At 30.7% G+C, this 14,616-nt stretch overlaps 3 protein-coding genes across 3 annotated transcripts; 1 reads left to right on the top strand and 2 right to left on the bottom strand.

The window, feature by feature from the left end:
* Nucleotides 1-449: 449 nt before the first annotated feature.
* Nucleotides 450-3,396, bottom strand: LOC102593498 (uncharacterized protein At1g28695-like). The gene is made up of 3 exons (XM_006354599.2): nt 3,097-3,396; nt 2,632-3,012; nt 450-1,092 (listed from the first exon to the last, which is right to left on the bottom strand). The coding sequence occupies exons 1-3, from the start codon at nt 3,235-3,237 to the stop codon at nt 586-588; spliced, it is 1,029 nt and encodes a 342-aa protein (XP_006354661.1). The 5' UTR covers nt 3,238-3,396; the 3' UTR covers nt 450-585.
* A 3,923-nt stretch (nt 3,397-7,319) lies between these two features.
* LOC102593160 (rac-like GTP-binding protein 5) lies at nt 7,320-10,875 on the bottom strand. Its single transcript, XM_006354598.2, has 7 exons — nt 10,599-10,875; nt 10,424-10,511; nt 9,622-9,731; nt 9,429-9,492; nt 8,362-8,426; nt 7,892-7,957; nt 7,320-7,715 (listed from the first exon to the last, which is right to left on the bottom strand). Exons 1-7 carry the CDS (start codon nt 10,731-10,733, stop codon nt 7,617-7,619), a joined length of 627 nt encoding a protein of 208 aa, XP_006354660.1. The 5' UTR covers nt 10,734-10,875; the 3' UTR covers nt 7,320-7,616.
* A 1,437-nt stretch (nt 10,876-12,312) lies between these two features.
* Nucleotides 12,313-14,343, top strand: LOC102592822 (cytochrome c oxidase-assembly factor COX23, mitochondrial). The gene is made up of 3 exons (XM_006354597.2): nt 12,313-12,453; nt 13,179-13,255; nt 14,089-14,343. The coding sequence occupies exons 1-3, from the start codon at nt 12,360-12,362 to the stop codon at nt 14,134-14,136; spliced, it is 219 nt and encodes a 72-aa protein (XP_006354659.1). The 5' UTR covers nt 12,313-12,359; the 3' UTR covers nt 14,137-14,343.
* The last annotated feature ends 273 nt before the right edge of the window (nt 14,344-14,616 follow it).

The raw sequence follows: 14,616 nt of genomic DNA, 5'->3' as shown, positions 1-14,616 counted from the left end.
TTTTTATATTTAAAAATTGCGTAAAAATATTATAAATCATGATAATTGACAACATAAAATATTTCAAAAATGTTGTATGTGGGTAGTCTTATTATGCCTTAAATAGCGTCAAATAAAGTACAGGTTTGTGATAAAAAAACTTATTCCTTTATCCACGCAAATAATAGCTTCAAAAACTCAGTTATTAGCCCCAAAATATACCATTTATATTATTGGACCCGTGCATAGCACGGGCAACATTATCTAGTTACAAAAATAAAAGTTAGCACACATCGTAATTATAAATTAGCATTTTTTATCAAAGCAGTTCAACAATAACAATAGTAGCATACCTAGTATATCAAAACAATTCATAATTCATAAATAATAAAAATTGCTGAAGTATTTAAAACAAAGTAATTAAGTCAAAATCATTAGAGAAGATTCATAAGATAGCAATGTAGAAAAGATTCTCTTGAAGTTAGATGTTATTTTTGTAGAATTCTTTGAACGTAACTCTCGAAACGTTATAGTATACTCTACTTGTTCACTTATATATATTTCTATTCTAAATAATGCACTGCTAGACTAGGAATCCTCTCTAGTTCAAAGTACATGCCATGAATTGTTACAAGAAATATGCTTAGACCATTTGAAGCTATTTTCACCAGCAGCAACATGACCCTCCTTGAATCTCTTCCAATCTACTAGTACATTCTTCAAATCAGCCACTTTAGCTTCAATGGTCCGGCAACAATTAGCGTGAACGGTCATAACTAACTTAACATCTTTGTTATCGCTACAGAAACCACCAAAATATAGGGTGTCCAAAAATTTCATTCTAAGATAGAGTTCCTTATCCACGCCTTCACGTAACAATTTGGCCAACACGTCTTGTTCTTTCATGCCCTTCGAGTTCCTCCTCATCGCGTACCAAATTTCGAATAATGTGATGGTTTTTCTGTTGGACCTCACATAGTAAAACCCTGTATTGATGGAATTTGAGTAGGAGAAAGAGTCTCCATTGAACCGATCAGTACTAATTTGTAAATCCAATTTTTTGCTCTTGTTTAACAATAAAAATGGATTTCTTAGCCACATTACATCTGTGTCCTGCCAAAATTGCAAAAATTAGCTCTACTTATAATGGACCTTAGGTAAGTCATCTATAAATAGGCTTTTAGTAGAAAAGAAGGATCAGGCCCAATAAACCCATTAGAATTGTGTGGGTCCAAAAAGGATGAAAATTAAAAATTAGATTGCAAATATTTATTTTTTGTTTTCCAGACGGCCGCTGGAGCTCAACTATTCCGGAATCATGCCACATAGGGCTCTATTTGGGGAAAAGTATTTTCCACCAAAAAATTTTCTATATTCGAGACTCAAATTCAAAATATCTGATTAAAGAACGAAACAATCTCATCCACTTAAACATATCCTTTTTGGTGCGGTAAATTGCAATTGTCTCTCTGCCTATGGTTCATGAAAATTTGAAAAAGAATATTTTGTCTCGGAACTGTGAAAGGTAAATATCAGAAAGGGCAAGTACACTTCTTAAGTTGCTAACACGTTTCCCATTAAAAAAAATTGACAAAATGTGCGATCACAATCATTACCACAGATTTTTATTTTTTTTTACAGAAAATAACAATCAATCAAATATATTTTTATGTAAAGTTTACTAAAAATTAGATTTTTAAAATCCTTTCACTGATAAATCAGAACTACAATGTACTTTTGAGGGAGGGAGGGGGAAGATCTGAAGTATTCAGAAAATGTACATAAGAGCTTTTCATCTCAATTTAAAATTACGAGATGAATTCAAGTGTTTGAAATTATGAGATAAAATTCAAATGCTTCAAAATATTTGATTCGAAAATTTTACATCATAATTTCATATTTTTAAAAATATAAAAGTTGATCCACATATTTATATTTTATAAACAAGCCCCGCCAATAAATATAGATGTTCTTCCGAAACCAATTTCAATTTATTTTTTTAAAATAAAAAAACTTTTAGCCATTACATTAAGAAAAGCAATTTTAAATTTCAAGTTAAATGCATATAGAAACACAATTTAATTTTAGTATACTCTTAACTTGGCATCAGTTGCAACTATGGCCTTTAACTTTGGGTGTATACAAGTAGGCACTTAAACTTGTATAAAATAGAATAAATTGACACATTTATCCTACATGGCACCCTATATTGCAATTTTGTGTCCTACGTGGCGTCCTACGTGTATTATGTCATGTAGGACATGTGTGTTTATTTGTTCAATTTTATACAAGTTTAAGTGTCAACTTGTACACACTCAAAGTTGGAGGACATATTTATCCGCTAAAGTCAAATTAAGGGTCATATTTATGTATTAAGCCTATATTTTTTCAACTTACAATTTCAAAATTATACTATTTCTTTTTTCGAATATTTATAAATTTCGCTGAGCTTAAGACAAGTAGAACAAAATGTACGATAATTACTTCATCTAAAACGGAAAATCTTAACTGTCACTTTACATGACATGTTTTTAACATGTTTATAAAATATAAACCACGCACTCCATACTATTTTTAACTTACGTGTCAAATTAAAATTAGATAAATTAATTAAAATGAAAATAAGAATTAATTAGAAAAAAATGAACGTACCGTAAATATGAAATTATAACCAAGTTTAAGCACTTCCATCAAAAACCGTGTCCGTCTCCACATCATTTTAATAAACTCCTCCGACATATAAATCTTCTCTCCGGCGAAATCTCCGTCGCCGGTGACTAACCGGTAACAATGAAGTCGCCGGAACTTACACCGTTCATACGCCGTCTGATCCACAGCTACCACTAATAAATGTTCCAGTAATACCCTTGTACTCTCTCCTTCCCAAAATCCCTCCAAAAATAGATCGAACATCGATGGGTACTCGCCGTTATAGGGCTCCACGTAAGCTTTGTTTATTACAGTAATAATTACTGTTTTTTCCGCCATTGATGCTTTTTTTAAAGCTCCTTCAAGCTCATACTTCGCCATCCCCTGTTTTTACCCAAAAAAAAAAATTAGCATTCACATGGAGTAATATGAAATTAGGGTAAATAAATTATTGATAAGGATACTTACAGGTGGAGAGTTTGTTGGGTTAATTTGAAAAGACAAGAAAGTTTTTGGGGGAAAAGTAGATAAAGTAGAAATATAAATAAATCCAACTAAAAGCAGAGAAATAATTGCAAGAGTGGAGATGGAGTTCTTGGTGTAATCCATTTTTATTTTATTTTTAGTTTAGTGGATTTTGAATCTTCACCAAAAGTATTCCAATGTTTTTGTGGGGTTTTGCCTTTTGTTATGTAAGGAGATTTGGGGTGTGGGGTAGGTAGGGAAGTTTTTTCTTCTTTTTTGCTTTAGGAAGGTCATGTAAACAACCTCTATGTATATATAGAGTAACATTTGTGTATACTTTATTATTTTTAGACTTCATTTTATGAGATTAGATGAATAAGTTATTATTGTTGTTGTTAGGGTTAGGTAAGTCATGTAAACAATTTTTTTATATTTGAATGATAATATTTATGTATATTTTATTTTATGAGATTATATAGATATGTCATTATTGTTATTGAAGTTGAAAAGATTATATAAATATTTTTGTATCTGAATGGTAAAAATTATGTGTATTTTTCAAATTCCATTATATGAAATTATACAGATATGTCATTATTGTTATTGAACTTAAAAAGGCTATGCAATGAAAACAAAATGGAGAGGATATGTACTAAAAAATAATTATAGATGCTAATCAAATATATAATATATTATACATAAAAACATATTAATTGGTGTAATATATGTTAATATTATTATTTTAATAGATCGCTAGACATTAGTGTTAGAATATATAGAAACTAGGAGAAGGTAAATATAGAAAAGTTGTCTGTTGCTAGGCATTTTCAACATGATTATTTTTTTCATGCCACTTGGTAAATTCTTTGATGGTCCTAAAAAGCTCAAATAAAATGTCATAATTAGCAAAAATTTATATAATCTATTTTAATTTAGTTATGTTAAATTTAACATATTTGAATGGAGACCGAATAAATGATAATCAATTGTAAATATAACATGTCCTAATTGAGAGCCTGTTTGGCATCGCTACTAAGAAGCACTTATTTAAAATAGCTTTTCAGAAAAGTACTTTTGAAAAAAATAATTTGTGTTTGGCTAATTCATTTGAAATGTGTTTTTCATAAGCAAATTGTGTTTGGTTGATCTTTTATAAAAAGTGTTTTTGAGAGTCTAATTAAAAAAAAAAAGGACAATCATTAATATACTTTCAATAATAAAATTATTTTATAGAGAAAAACTATTTTAAATATCTATTATGAAAAAAATTAATTAATTTTTTATTTTTATTAAATGAAAATGTACATGTTTAAAATTTGAATCAATATTATACTTTTTTTTTGGGAGGCTGAAATCTTTAATTATTATTTTTTGTCTTTTTTCTAATCTTGTAAAAATATTGTTGGTATATTTTTCAAAATAATATGTAAAATAATAATATATAATTGTAAAATAAATTATATATATAAAAATAATTTTAAAAAATTAAATGAAATTTAACCAAACATATGATATATGCTAATTAATTAATAAGAAATATATTGGTTAATATGTATATATGTAAATGACATTTTAGTATTGAGCAAAATAATTTTTTTGTTTCTGCTTTTGCTTTTTTTTAAAATCATAAATTTTTAGCTTCTTCTCAACAATAGAAAAATTGCTTCTGCTTTCATTAAAAAACACTTTTACTGATTTGCCAAACAATTAATTTTTCAACAAAAGTGTTTTTTTTCTCAAAATAAGTGTTTCTGACCTCCCAACAACAATGTTAAACAGACTCTTTGTACATATTAGTTAAAGCTTGAACCTAAAAACATTTTAAGATCCCACAATATCATGACAAAAATTCATACACTGAAACAATATACTTTACCTTAGTGAAGGAGTAATAGATTAGATAAAATTTCATATTTAATTAAACATAAATATATTATAAAAGAATACATCAAAAAACATGAACACAATTTTTTATTGTATTTAAGTTTATCCCAAGATAGATGGCAAAATGGAAAATGCTACGTACTATATTTATTTATAAATGATAACTAACATTTAAATATTAGTCAAAACAAGTAATATAAACTTCAAAATTAAGGTAATTTTATTTAAAATGACTCTTATTCATAAGCAGAAAAGTCATTTTCTAAACAGGGAAATTAGTTATTTCTCTCTTTAAAAGATACTGTAAAAGATATATTTCCTATTTTATAATAATCAAATATCAGAAAGTTACTTACTAACGGAAATCATTTTTCTGAAAAATATTTCCTTCACACCAAATATGTGCCTTGTGGTATCTAAAGGTGAAAAAGTGCATTCCCATTTTTAGCTATGATCTTTTTTTTGATAGAAAATATTATTTTTGAATGGATTTTATCTGAGGCTGAGGCGATAGTAAATTAGTCAGGCTTTAATACGATTACGTTAGGTCGAATAAGTGAGATGCATTTGACTTTCACACATTGATTCAAACTTGTCAAACTTTCATTTGTCCATTTGCAGCTCTATGGCAGATCTCAATTAATTTTGTGTGCTAGCATTAAATTTGAAGACTTAAGAGGTCCACCTATGACCTAGTTGAGTTTACGTTGGACTTATTTTACTTCAAAAAAAACTTGTACAATGTTACTAATTCTAAGTATAAAATATCCTTCTTATTTTACTTATCATTATTAAAAATAATTGATTTAAAATACATATAAGTTTTTTTAAAAAAAATATTTTTTTTTCGCCTGTATCCTCAGTTTAATAAATACAAAAGACATTAATATATAGTGAAATGAAGAATAGTCAAATATGTATTATTGGAGCGGATTGAGTAAAGTGATTAATGACATTTCATCTGGTTTGAGTTTGTGTAAATTAAATTGTAGATTTGCTTTAGTAAAGCGAGTTTTGAATATATAACTTCGTTATCTGTATATTCATGAACTATAGTTTTTCTTTTCACCCAAAAAATAGACCTTCTTGCAATGCAATATAACAGTAATTTCAGAAGAAAAATCTATAAATGGAAGGTGTATAAATGTTTTATTCCTATCTTGTGAATACAAAGAAGTTGTTTCCGCAAAACCGTTATTCAACTACTTAAACATATCAAAACAGATTTGAAAAGAAAATTCACTAGTGAACAAGCCATTTTAAAAATAATGAAAAAAAGGAACATTATCAACAACAAATAATATGGTAACTAAAGAAAATGAAACATGTAATGATAAGGTGTAGGGGAGCAATAATAATTATACACTTCTATAGTATTTATTAATATTCTATCCTAATTTTCGATCTCTAAGTCTTTCTATCTAGTGTTATGTCCTTACTCTTCTACTAAGTATACATGCAACACTTGATAACTTGCCCATGTTCTTGCATCAATTGTTCACGATCTTGCTATGTTAGATAACCTAAAATTTTAGGAATTGCTAAGAGAATGGTAGAGATAACACAAGCGAATTGCTAGAGAACTTTGATTTTTGCTTCATGAATTTACAAATGGATGCTCTCTATATAAACTACTAACTTAAGGGTTGATATACAAATATTTAATAATTGTTATGAAAGTCTCTACATATTTACATTTAGGTCTTTTCTCTAGAACTCTCTACGTGCCTAGAATATTCTAAGGATCTTCTATGCAATTCTATAATCTTCCATGAGAAATCTTCACATTTATGTAGAATCATCCACAAGAACTAGTCTTTTTCCAATGTAAGCCCTCCACATGGGCAACTTTATGCCGTGTGGCACTTACGTGGGCTTATGTGGCATGATGATATGGCGGACCGTCACATAAGGACCAAATGATCATATTTTTTATATACATCATGGACTATTTCAATAAACTGGCATATATGAAGGACCATTTTGACCGTTTTCTCTCTTTTTTTCAATAACTATTTTTACCTTTATCATTAACTACGTATTCAAAATCATTTCTCATGTTCATTAAAGACTATACACCAACATTAATATGAGTATCATAATAGAATATGCACTTTATTTACTATTCCTTAAAAGATATGCAAAGTTCATTGTGGACGAGTAAAAGTACATAGCCTTACTCTCACTATTCCCAACTATCACATGCCATTTACCAAAATGATTTAGGAGTGACTTTACTTTGAAAGCTTCTTCTTTAAGCTTAGAGAAAACAATTTTAAGTCCTGAATATTCTGAGAGACTATGTCAAGAATATTTCCATCTACAGAAACCAAAACAACACATGAAACGCAGATCATTGCATAAAATACAGCATATTCTGTCTACATCAATACCACCACATTGACAAACAAACAACTTCCCACTTTTTTTCCATCATATAAAACCATGTACAAGCAGCCAGCAATAAACTCAACAAGCACATCACACATACTATGAAATGAGAAAACTGGCATTCTTACTAAAGCAAATAGGGAGAAAAAAAAGAAGAGAAAGTTATAAATCTACGGATAGCATGGCTAAACATCTCACCAAAATGGAAAAAGATTAATGTACAAACGTCTCTCTTCCAGCGACTTAGATCAAAGTATCCAGCAGGCTTTGTGTTTTCTTTTCTGTTTTTTGGTCTTTGGAGGCTGAAGAACTACCTTGATTGCAGTATCAAAAACAGCCTTCACATTCTACATTACAAAGAATATTTTCTCAATTGGCTTCGGTTCATATATAATCGTAAAATGAACAAGCTGCATTCATCTAAATTGTTTGCTTGTTTTGGAAGTGCACCTAGAATTGGTCATCATGTTTCATGTACTAAATCTTTTTAAGTTCCAATGATACTAAAAGTTTCAAATATTACCTGCTGCGTCTTAGCACTGCACTCAACGTATGCCACTGCGCCTATTTGTTTTTTCAGTTCTTCACCCTGTAATTTTAAAGAGAAGTAAAAAGTCAACAGATTTTGTAATGTGAGAAAGAGTGTTTGAAGACGAAAACTTGACTGAATTTTCCTTTCTACATCATTTGGTAATCTATTGACTTAATTTATCATGTTGTTTTTTTCAAACTTGACATTGTCTCACTAACATCCAAGGCCTTGACCTTGAAAACACACTTTCTTTATCCTTTACAAAGACTGACCACAGTCGATTCCCAGATGCTTTCATACTTCATGTTTTCCTTTTCTTTTGGGACATAAGTCTTACTTTATGCTCTCCTTTTCACTTTCCTTTCTTTATAAGAAGGTGGCCCATGCACCAGATTTTTGGATAAGCTACATTAAACTTTTGAAAGATTTAATACATATACCTCTTTTCAAAATATACATACCTGTTCTGTTGAAATTGTACATGCACCAGGATAGTCCCTTCTAAATTGCTTGTCCTCTATTAAATCTGTCACATTTAAACTTTGCTTAGATAGAAACTTAGAAACAAAGAGTGATAGATAAGCTCGGTTCCATTCTCTGCATCAACCAGCTCATTGGCCCCAGATTATATGATAATGGAAGATTATATACCAGTAAACATGTAACATACACTGCTATGTCTTTTTTTTTCCTTTGGTTAAAAAAATACATTGCTGAACAAATTGATTAACTATCCATTGTCAAACACAACAAGATCATGTTACAAGGCTTTCTGCAGTTCACAATTGTTGGTTTCTATATATCCTTATCCAAACAATGTTGTAGTCTATGTACCCCAAGAATAAAAGATAGAGAACCTAAGTTTGAAGAAGAGTTTTAGTTCGAAGTATAGGGAGAGTGGGAGTACTGAATCAGTTCACTCGGCTTTGAACATTAAGTAGTGAGAAAGAACTCAAATGAAACTAAATAAACAGATGAAGCATCGAGTCTACGAGAAGAATATGATCACAGAGCACAACAAACTATTAAACCATATGGGCACAATTTCTTGCCTATAAAATTGTCAGAACTTTCAGCCCCGTGTTAAGCACATATAAGAGAAGGTTCACTCCATTCCCTCAGTTATATTTTAGCTAAGGTCCAGAGGATATTCCAAAGGGGGCTTTCGGATTCATCCCTGTGAAATAAGTAAACTCGTGTACAATACAGTGTAGACCGATGTAGTGTGTAGGTCTCCTCCTCAAGAAAATGAAAAAACAGTAAGTAGAAGAAAAACTGTAGTGCAATATTACCACTACATAATCCATATTTGCAAATAAAATTATAGTTTGTGTTAGCTTTTTTTTGTTGATTAAACATTAACAGACTAGTTAAACTCCAGGACTCATTTTAATATACAGTATCTGCCAAATTCACAAGTGTTTAAGGGAAATAAAAGGGGAAAACACTTTAACAAAGGGAAAAAGGCATATATCCTCTCAAGAGCTACCAGTAAAGTATAGGAATCTTAAAATGAAAGAAAACTTACCCAATTTAGTCCCCACTAGAACAATAGGCACTGATGGGGCATAATGTCTTAGCTCAGGAACCCACTTTCCAACATAACAAGAAATAAAAAAAAGTTAAAATGATGTCAGGATTACATGAACAGAGGAGCAAAAGAACAACACAGCCACTGGAACAGCTATTAAAGTTGAAAGATGAGGGGAAAAAAAGCATACCTTTTTTGATATGTTTTCAAAGCTAGGCCTACTTATGAGAGAGAAAGCAAGCAGGAAGACATCGGCTCCTCGATAACTAAGAGGCCTAAGCCTGTTATAATCCTCTTGACCTGTGAAGAGAGCAATTGAACACTCACAATTTTATCATGTAGAATGACTTCTTGAAGACGACACGTTTGTTATCTTCCTTATTAGTCATTAAGTACTACTTATGTACTAATGGCTCAAATCTGGTTCATTGCAGCTTTTTCAATGTCAAAGTTACATAAGATTTTATCACAAGAATCCATACATTATATGGTTTTCTCATTTCAATTTTTCCCTCAATTTGAATTTCATTGTATGCACATGCTAAGTAATAGGACCACCATGAGGATGACCATTCTGGGATAACTTTTCTAAACACTTAGCCAAAGTGAACAGAAAGCAGACAGATTACTTGTTAATGTAAAACTACTTCAAGCCGAACATAACCTTGATTAAACTCTAAAATTTCATCTGATTGCTTCTGATGATGATCAATTGATTGTTTGAAAGAGAAAGAGTTAAACAATTTTGCCAACATTCACATTTCAATTACCACTTCTGGTTCAAGATTTGCACCAAGGCAAAATCTTAACTGAAGTACAAACACCCCCTTATCTTTCTTTACTTGAAAATAACAATCAGAAACAATACAGCATTTCATATGCAATAAAATCTGTTAACACAAAGAAAACAAGAATGGCAAAGACCAAAGTTGACAACTTAGATGAAAAAAAAAGATGATTTTTATACTAACAAAAAACAGGGTTTGTCATACCAGCAGTATCCCACAGGCCAAGATTCACAATCTTCCCATCAACATTAACATTAGCACTGAAATTGTCAAACACAGTTGGCACATAATCCTGAAAAGATAAAAGACAAAAAAAAATCAAGATACAAAAATACCCACAAGATTAAAAAACAGAGATAAAAATTGAATCTTTACATACAGTGGGGAAAGTGTTGCTAGTGTAGGAGATGAGAAGGCAAGTTTTCCCAACAGCACCATCTCCAACAGTAACACATTTGATGAACTTTGTTCCAGTTGTTGTAGCATTATTACTAGCACTATTACTATTATTCATCTCATCAATCAAGAAAATGAAAAATGACTACTAAAAAGAATACAAGATTTTGAGTTTTTATGAAGCTTGAAATGGAGAAAAATTCAAGAACCCTTTCGAGAAAGTATTGCAGCTACTCCATTTTAGTGGGACAAAAGGAGGGAACAAGAAAAAGCAAAACAAAGATTTTATAAGAGCCTTTTTTTTTTGGCAGGAAAGTAATGAATGTAGCTTTATTTTGAGCTGTCAGAGAGGGAAAAATGTACTATATTTTTAAAATTGAATTTCTGAAATTATTTTAAATCATAAAATTTTGAAATTTAAAAAAAAAAAAAAGAAGAAGTTGTTTTCAGTTTTCACTTTCTTTTTAAATTTAAATAACTTATAAAAAAAAGCTTTAATTTATATTTATGATCAAACACAAATTTAATTTACATATTATTTGTTAATTTATAATTTTCATGATCAAACCAGCCCTTCGTGATTCACATTTCCACGTAGTCATGATGATGGGTTTAATCCGGCTCCGGAAATTTGGGGAGGGGGGCCTGTCCCTTGTAGCCAAATGTTATTTTATAAATTCTTTCACAAAATTAATTTGTTTCCCAAACTTTTAATGTTTTGAATAAATAAAAAGTTATTATTACTCAATTTTTTATATGTTGTTGGTGTTTTTGTATGTGTGTAGTGTTAATCAAATAAAAGGTTATTCCTAATTTTCTAGTGAAACCAATTTATAATCACACAAATATTTACCGTATGACTTATTTAAAACAATAAGTTTAAAAAATTCTCCTACTTTCTTTCTTAAATTTTGTGAGCAATCAACTACACCACATATATTGAAAACAACATTTTAAAGTTATTAAAGGTGAGATAATTGCAAGGATTTTTACCTGATGTCTCTTTAAGGATTGATATTTAACTTTTGGCTGTATTAAGAAAAGTAGTACAAATATATAGATATTCATTGGACTTGCGTTGCTCCTTTTTCTCCCCCTTTTCTCCGTAGAAAATTGAAGACATCACAGGTTTACGATGGAGTGGTAAATATTCTTGCATTTTTAATTAGAGGTTTCGAATTTGAGTTTCTTTGGGTATAATCTGCCTTTGTTAGAGAGTGTTTTACCCCGTTGTGGGTCTTTCCGACACGAATTTGAATTTAATTGGACTCCAATATGAATATCGAATAACGGATGGAAAAACTAAAACAACTTGAGAAATACTATTGTTAAATTTGATTATTTAGAAAATATATAGTGAATTAATTATTTTTTAAAAGTCTAAATTGAATAAAACCATCGATAATTGTTGAAGATGAAACTTGAAGTCGCTTAAAATTGATTTGCACCCACTTTGATGCAAAAGTTAAAATTCATACTCTATTTCATGTTTATTTTGGCAAAATATTTATAAAAAGAGGCTAAAACTTAAAGGATGCCATTTTTGCAAATAGAGGCAGATCTCTTATTTGGGCCAGTGATATGGTCCTGTATGGACCATAATTCAGATGGGCCAATCTGTTCCTTTCCGGGTCAACTTTCTTTCAAAGTCGGTCGGTGGAATTCGACCCGAAGAATAAATACAGAAAATACCCAATTTGAATCCAATAAAGTTGCAGACCGGAAATTGGAAAATTAGGGCAAGATGGCAAATTCGAAAATTCAAACACCGGCGTATCCAAGTGCAGCAAAACTTGCTGATTCCGATTGTTATCCTCAATACACTGCTTCGCTCAAATGTAAACTCAACTGCCACTTTGTTCTTCCGATCATATTATGTTGTTGTTGTATTTGAATTTTTTCTAAGAAGAAAAGAAATTATACTCATGATCATTATTGGAATTTTGATATGTAACGTATTTTGTAAGATTATATTACTCTTTTTATTATCTGGGTATTGAATTCTTGTGGTTGTTTCGGTTAGATAAGTTATACTCGCAAGAATTTAGGTAAAAGAACATATTTTTTGTTAATTGAGCAGATCTTATTTGTAATGATAATTGCGTAGAGAATTGTCCATAATTTAATTGAAGAATACTTGGTAATCGATTTGAGAGCAATGAAAGTAGCTTGATGAAGGTTTTGTGGAAGGTTTGAAGGACCTTTGAATGTGGAGCATTTAGGTTTGCTAATCCAGATTGTTGGAGTTCATGGCTATATCAGAGAGCAATTAAGCAGCTTGATGAAGGTTTTGTGGAAGGTTTGAAGGACCTTTGAATGTGGAGCATTTAGGTTTGCTAATCCATATTGTTGGAGTTCATGGCTATATCCATACACACAAGTCATTGTGCATCAATTTCTTGCAATTATATTTGAGATATCACTGTCATACACATTCGTCGTCTGTAGAATTAGAAAACTGTGGAAAAGGCTTTTCCATCATATCAAATTTATTCAAAAACATATTTTCTATCCTGTTATGCAGTTGTTTCAGGGTATTGATTAATTTGTGAATGCTTTGCAGGTTTGGAACAGTTTAGCTCAGAGAAGAGCAAATGCCAAGAACATTTTGATGTTTACAAGGAATGCAAGAAAAAAGAGGTATGCATGTTAGCTATTCTCTTCCACATCCATATGTATGTGAATGAGGATGGTAGTAGTATATGTATTCTAACCTGTGATAAATGCATGATAAATTTTTTTATGATGAAATTGGTAATGTGAAAGAAAGTACGAAATGCTTTACCCCTCTGATATAGAGTTTTGCCCTGTAAAATGGTCTTTGAGAGGTTCTTCTGTGGCCACTTTGGAGTGGTACTTTTCTTATATGGGTGTGAAGGAACTTGTAAAAACCTTTCATACAAGTGACTTTGGTAGTGTGTAAATAGTTATGAAAGGGATCAAGTTGTTTAGCTGTTTAAAGCAAACGAGTCTAGGTGTAGGATTGCATACTGATTAAGATTCATTTACGTGTTCGTTAAGTTATATACTCATGCCATCGCCCTAAAAAAATTTGTATACTTTTGCCACTAGCCAGTCCTTGATTGGATCACTATCAATGCAGCCTATACTCAGACCTGAATCTATAGAGAGAACACAGTCTCCCGATTCTTTTTTGTCACTTGGAATTATATAGTTCAAAAATATTTACTTTATTTGGAGCTCTTTTTAAATTTAATTTTGTGGTGCATAAGCAGGGATGTAGTGGTGGGAGGGAAGATATTATTAAGCAATCAATTGTCTCTATGGTTTTTAGGTGTTTTTGACATTGACATCATAGAATGTCTTGGCCACTTTATGCTTTAAATAATTTTTTAAAAAAATTGCCTTTCTTGCGCCTTCAGATTTTTCGTTTAACCCTTTTTTTGGATATTGATTTTCATGATATATTATTTTATTTCTGATATTTATTTTCATTTTCTGGCATGTTGCAGAGGGAAGCTCGGCTGGAGCGCAATCGAAGTCGGTCTTTATTCTCATGAGTCATAAGAGATTGAAGTTTATAGTGCTATCAATATGAACTATTTATAAGGCTAATAACACTTTCATGTAACTTATTCCAAGAAGCAACTATAATGTAGATCCTTCATGTTAGAATCAATGTGATCGTGTTTGTTGTGGCCTTTTGGCTCGTTTTTGGTAATAGGTTTATTAATTTGCAATAAATGAGGAGGATTGTGTTGAAGATATTTTAGTTTTGACAGTTTCCTTATGCAAATCTTCGTGTTTCTAATCCTTCTTGTAAACGAAGAAGAGTTATAGACACTGGTGTGTTTAGACTGGCGACTACTTCTCTTCTCATGCTCAGGTGAATTCACTTGAAAGTTATAATGTCAAAGCGATTCATGATCAACACTTGCATATACTCTGATATGATTCTTTAATCTTCATTTTGGCACCGATGCCAACTAGCATTCGTTGCATCTGTGGCAAGTACTTAAAAGATTTATTTGTCAGGACCA

Source organism: Solanum tuberosum, unplaced genomic scaffold (assembly GCF_000226075.1).
Source record: "Solanum tuberosum cultivar DM 1-3 516 R44 unplaced genomic scaffold, SolTub_3.0 scf00173, whole genome shotgun sequence".
NCBI classification, from domain to species: domain Eukaryota; kingdom Viridiplantae; phylum Streptophyta; class Magnoliopsida; order Solanales; family Solanaceae; genus Solanum; species Solanum tuberosum.
This window is presented reverse-complemented; position numbering and strand designations above follow the sequence as displayed.

Bases quoted from the DNA above. Each gene is read 5' to 3' on its own strand.
- LOC102593498 (XM_006354599.2), bottom strand. From the start codon at position 3,237: ATGGATTACACCAAGAACTCCATCTCCACTCTTGCAATTATTTCTCTG. The intron at 3,013-3,096 runs GTAAGTATCCTT...GGGTAAAAACAG, and splicing joins ACCCAACAAACTCTCCACCT to GGGATGGCGAAGTATGAGCT. The intron at 1,093-2,631 runs GTACGTTCATTT...CAATTTTGGCAG, and splicing joins GTTATAATTTCATATTTACG to GACACAGATGTAATGTGGCT.
- LOC102593160 (XM_006354598.2), bottom strand. From the start codon at position 10,733: ATGAATAATAGTAATAGTGCTAGTAATAATGCTACAACAACTGGAACA. The intron at 7,958-8,361 runs GTATGTATATTT...TTAAAATTACAG, and splicing joins GTACAATTTCAACAGAACAG to GGTGAAGAACTGAAAAAACA. The intron at 7,716-7,891 runs GTAATATTTGAA...TTTGTAATGTAG, and splicing joins GCAGTGCTAAGACGCAGCAG to AATGTGAAGGCTGTTTTTGA.
- LOC102592822 (XM_006354597.2), top strand. From the start codon at position 12,360: ATGGCAAATTCGAAAATTCAAACACCGGCGTATCCAAGTGCAGCAAAA. The intron at 12,454-13,178 runs GTAAACTCAACT...AATGCTTTGCAG, and splicing joins ATACACTGCTTCGCTCAAAT to GTTTGGAACAGTTTAGCTCA. The intron at 13,256-14,088 runs GTATGCATGTTA...GGCATGTTGCAG, and splicing joins AGGAATGCAAGAAAAAAGAG to AGGGAAGCTCGGCTGGAGCG.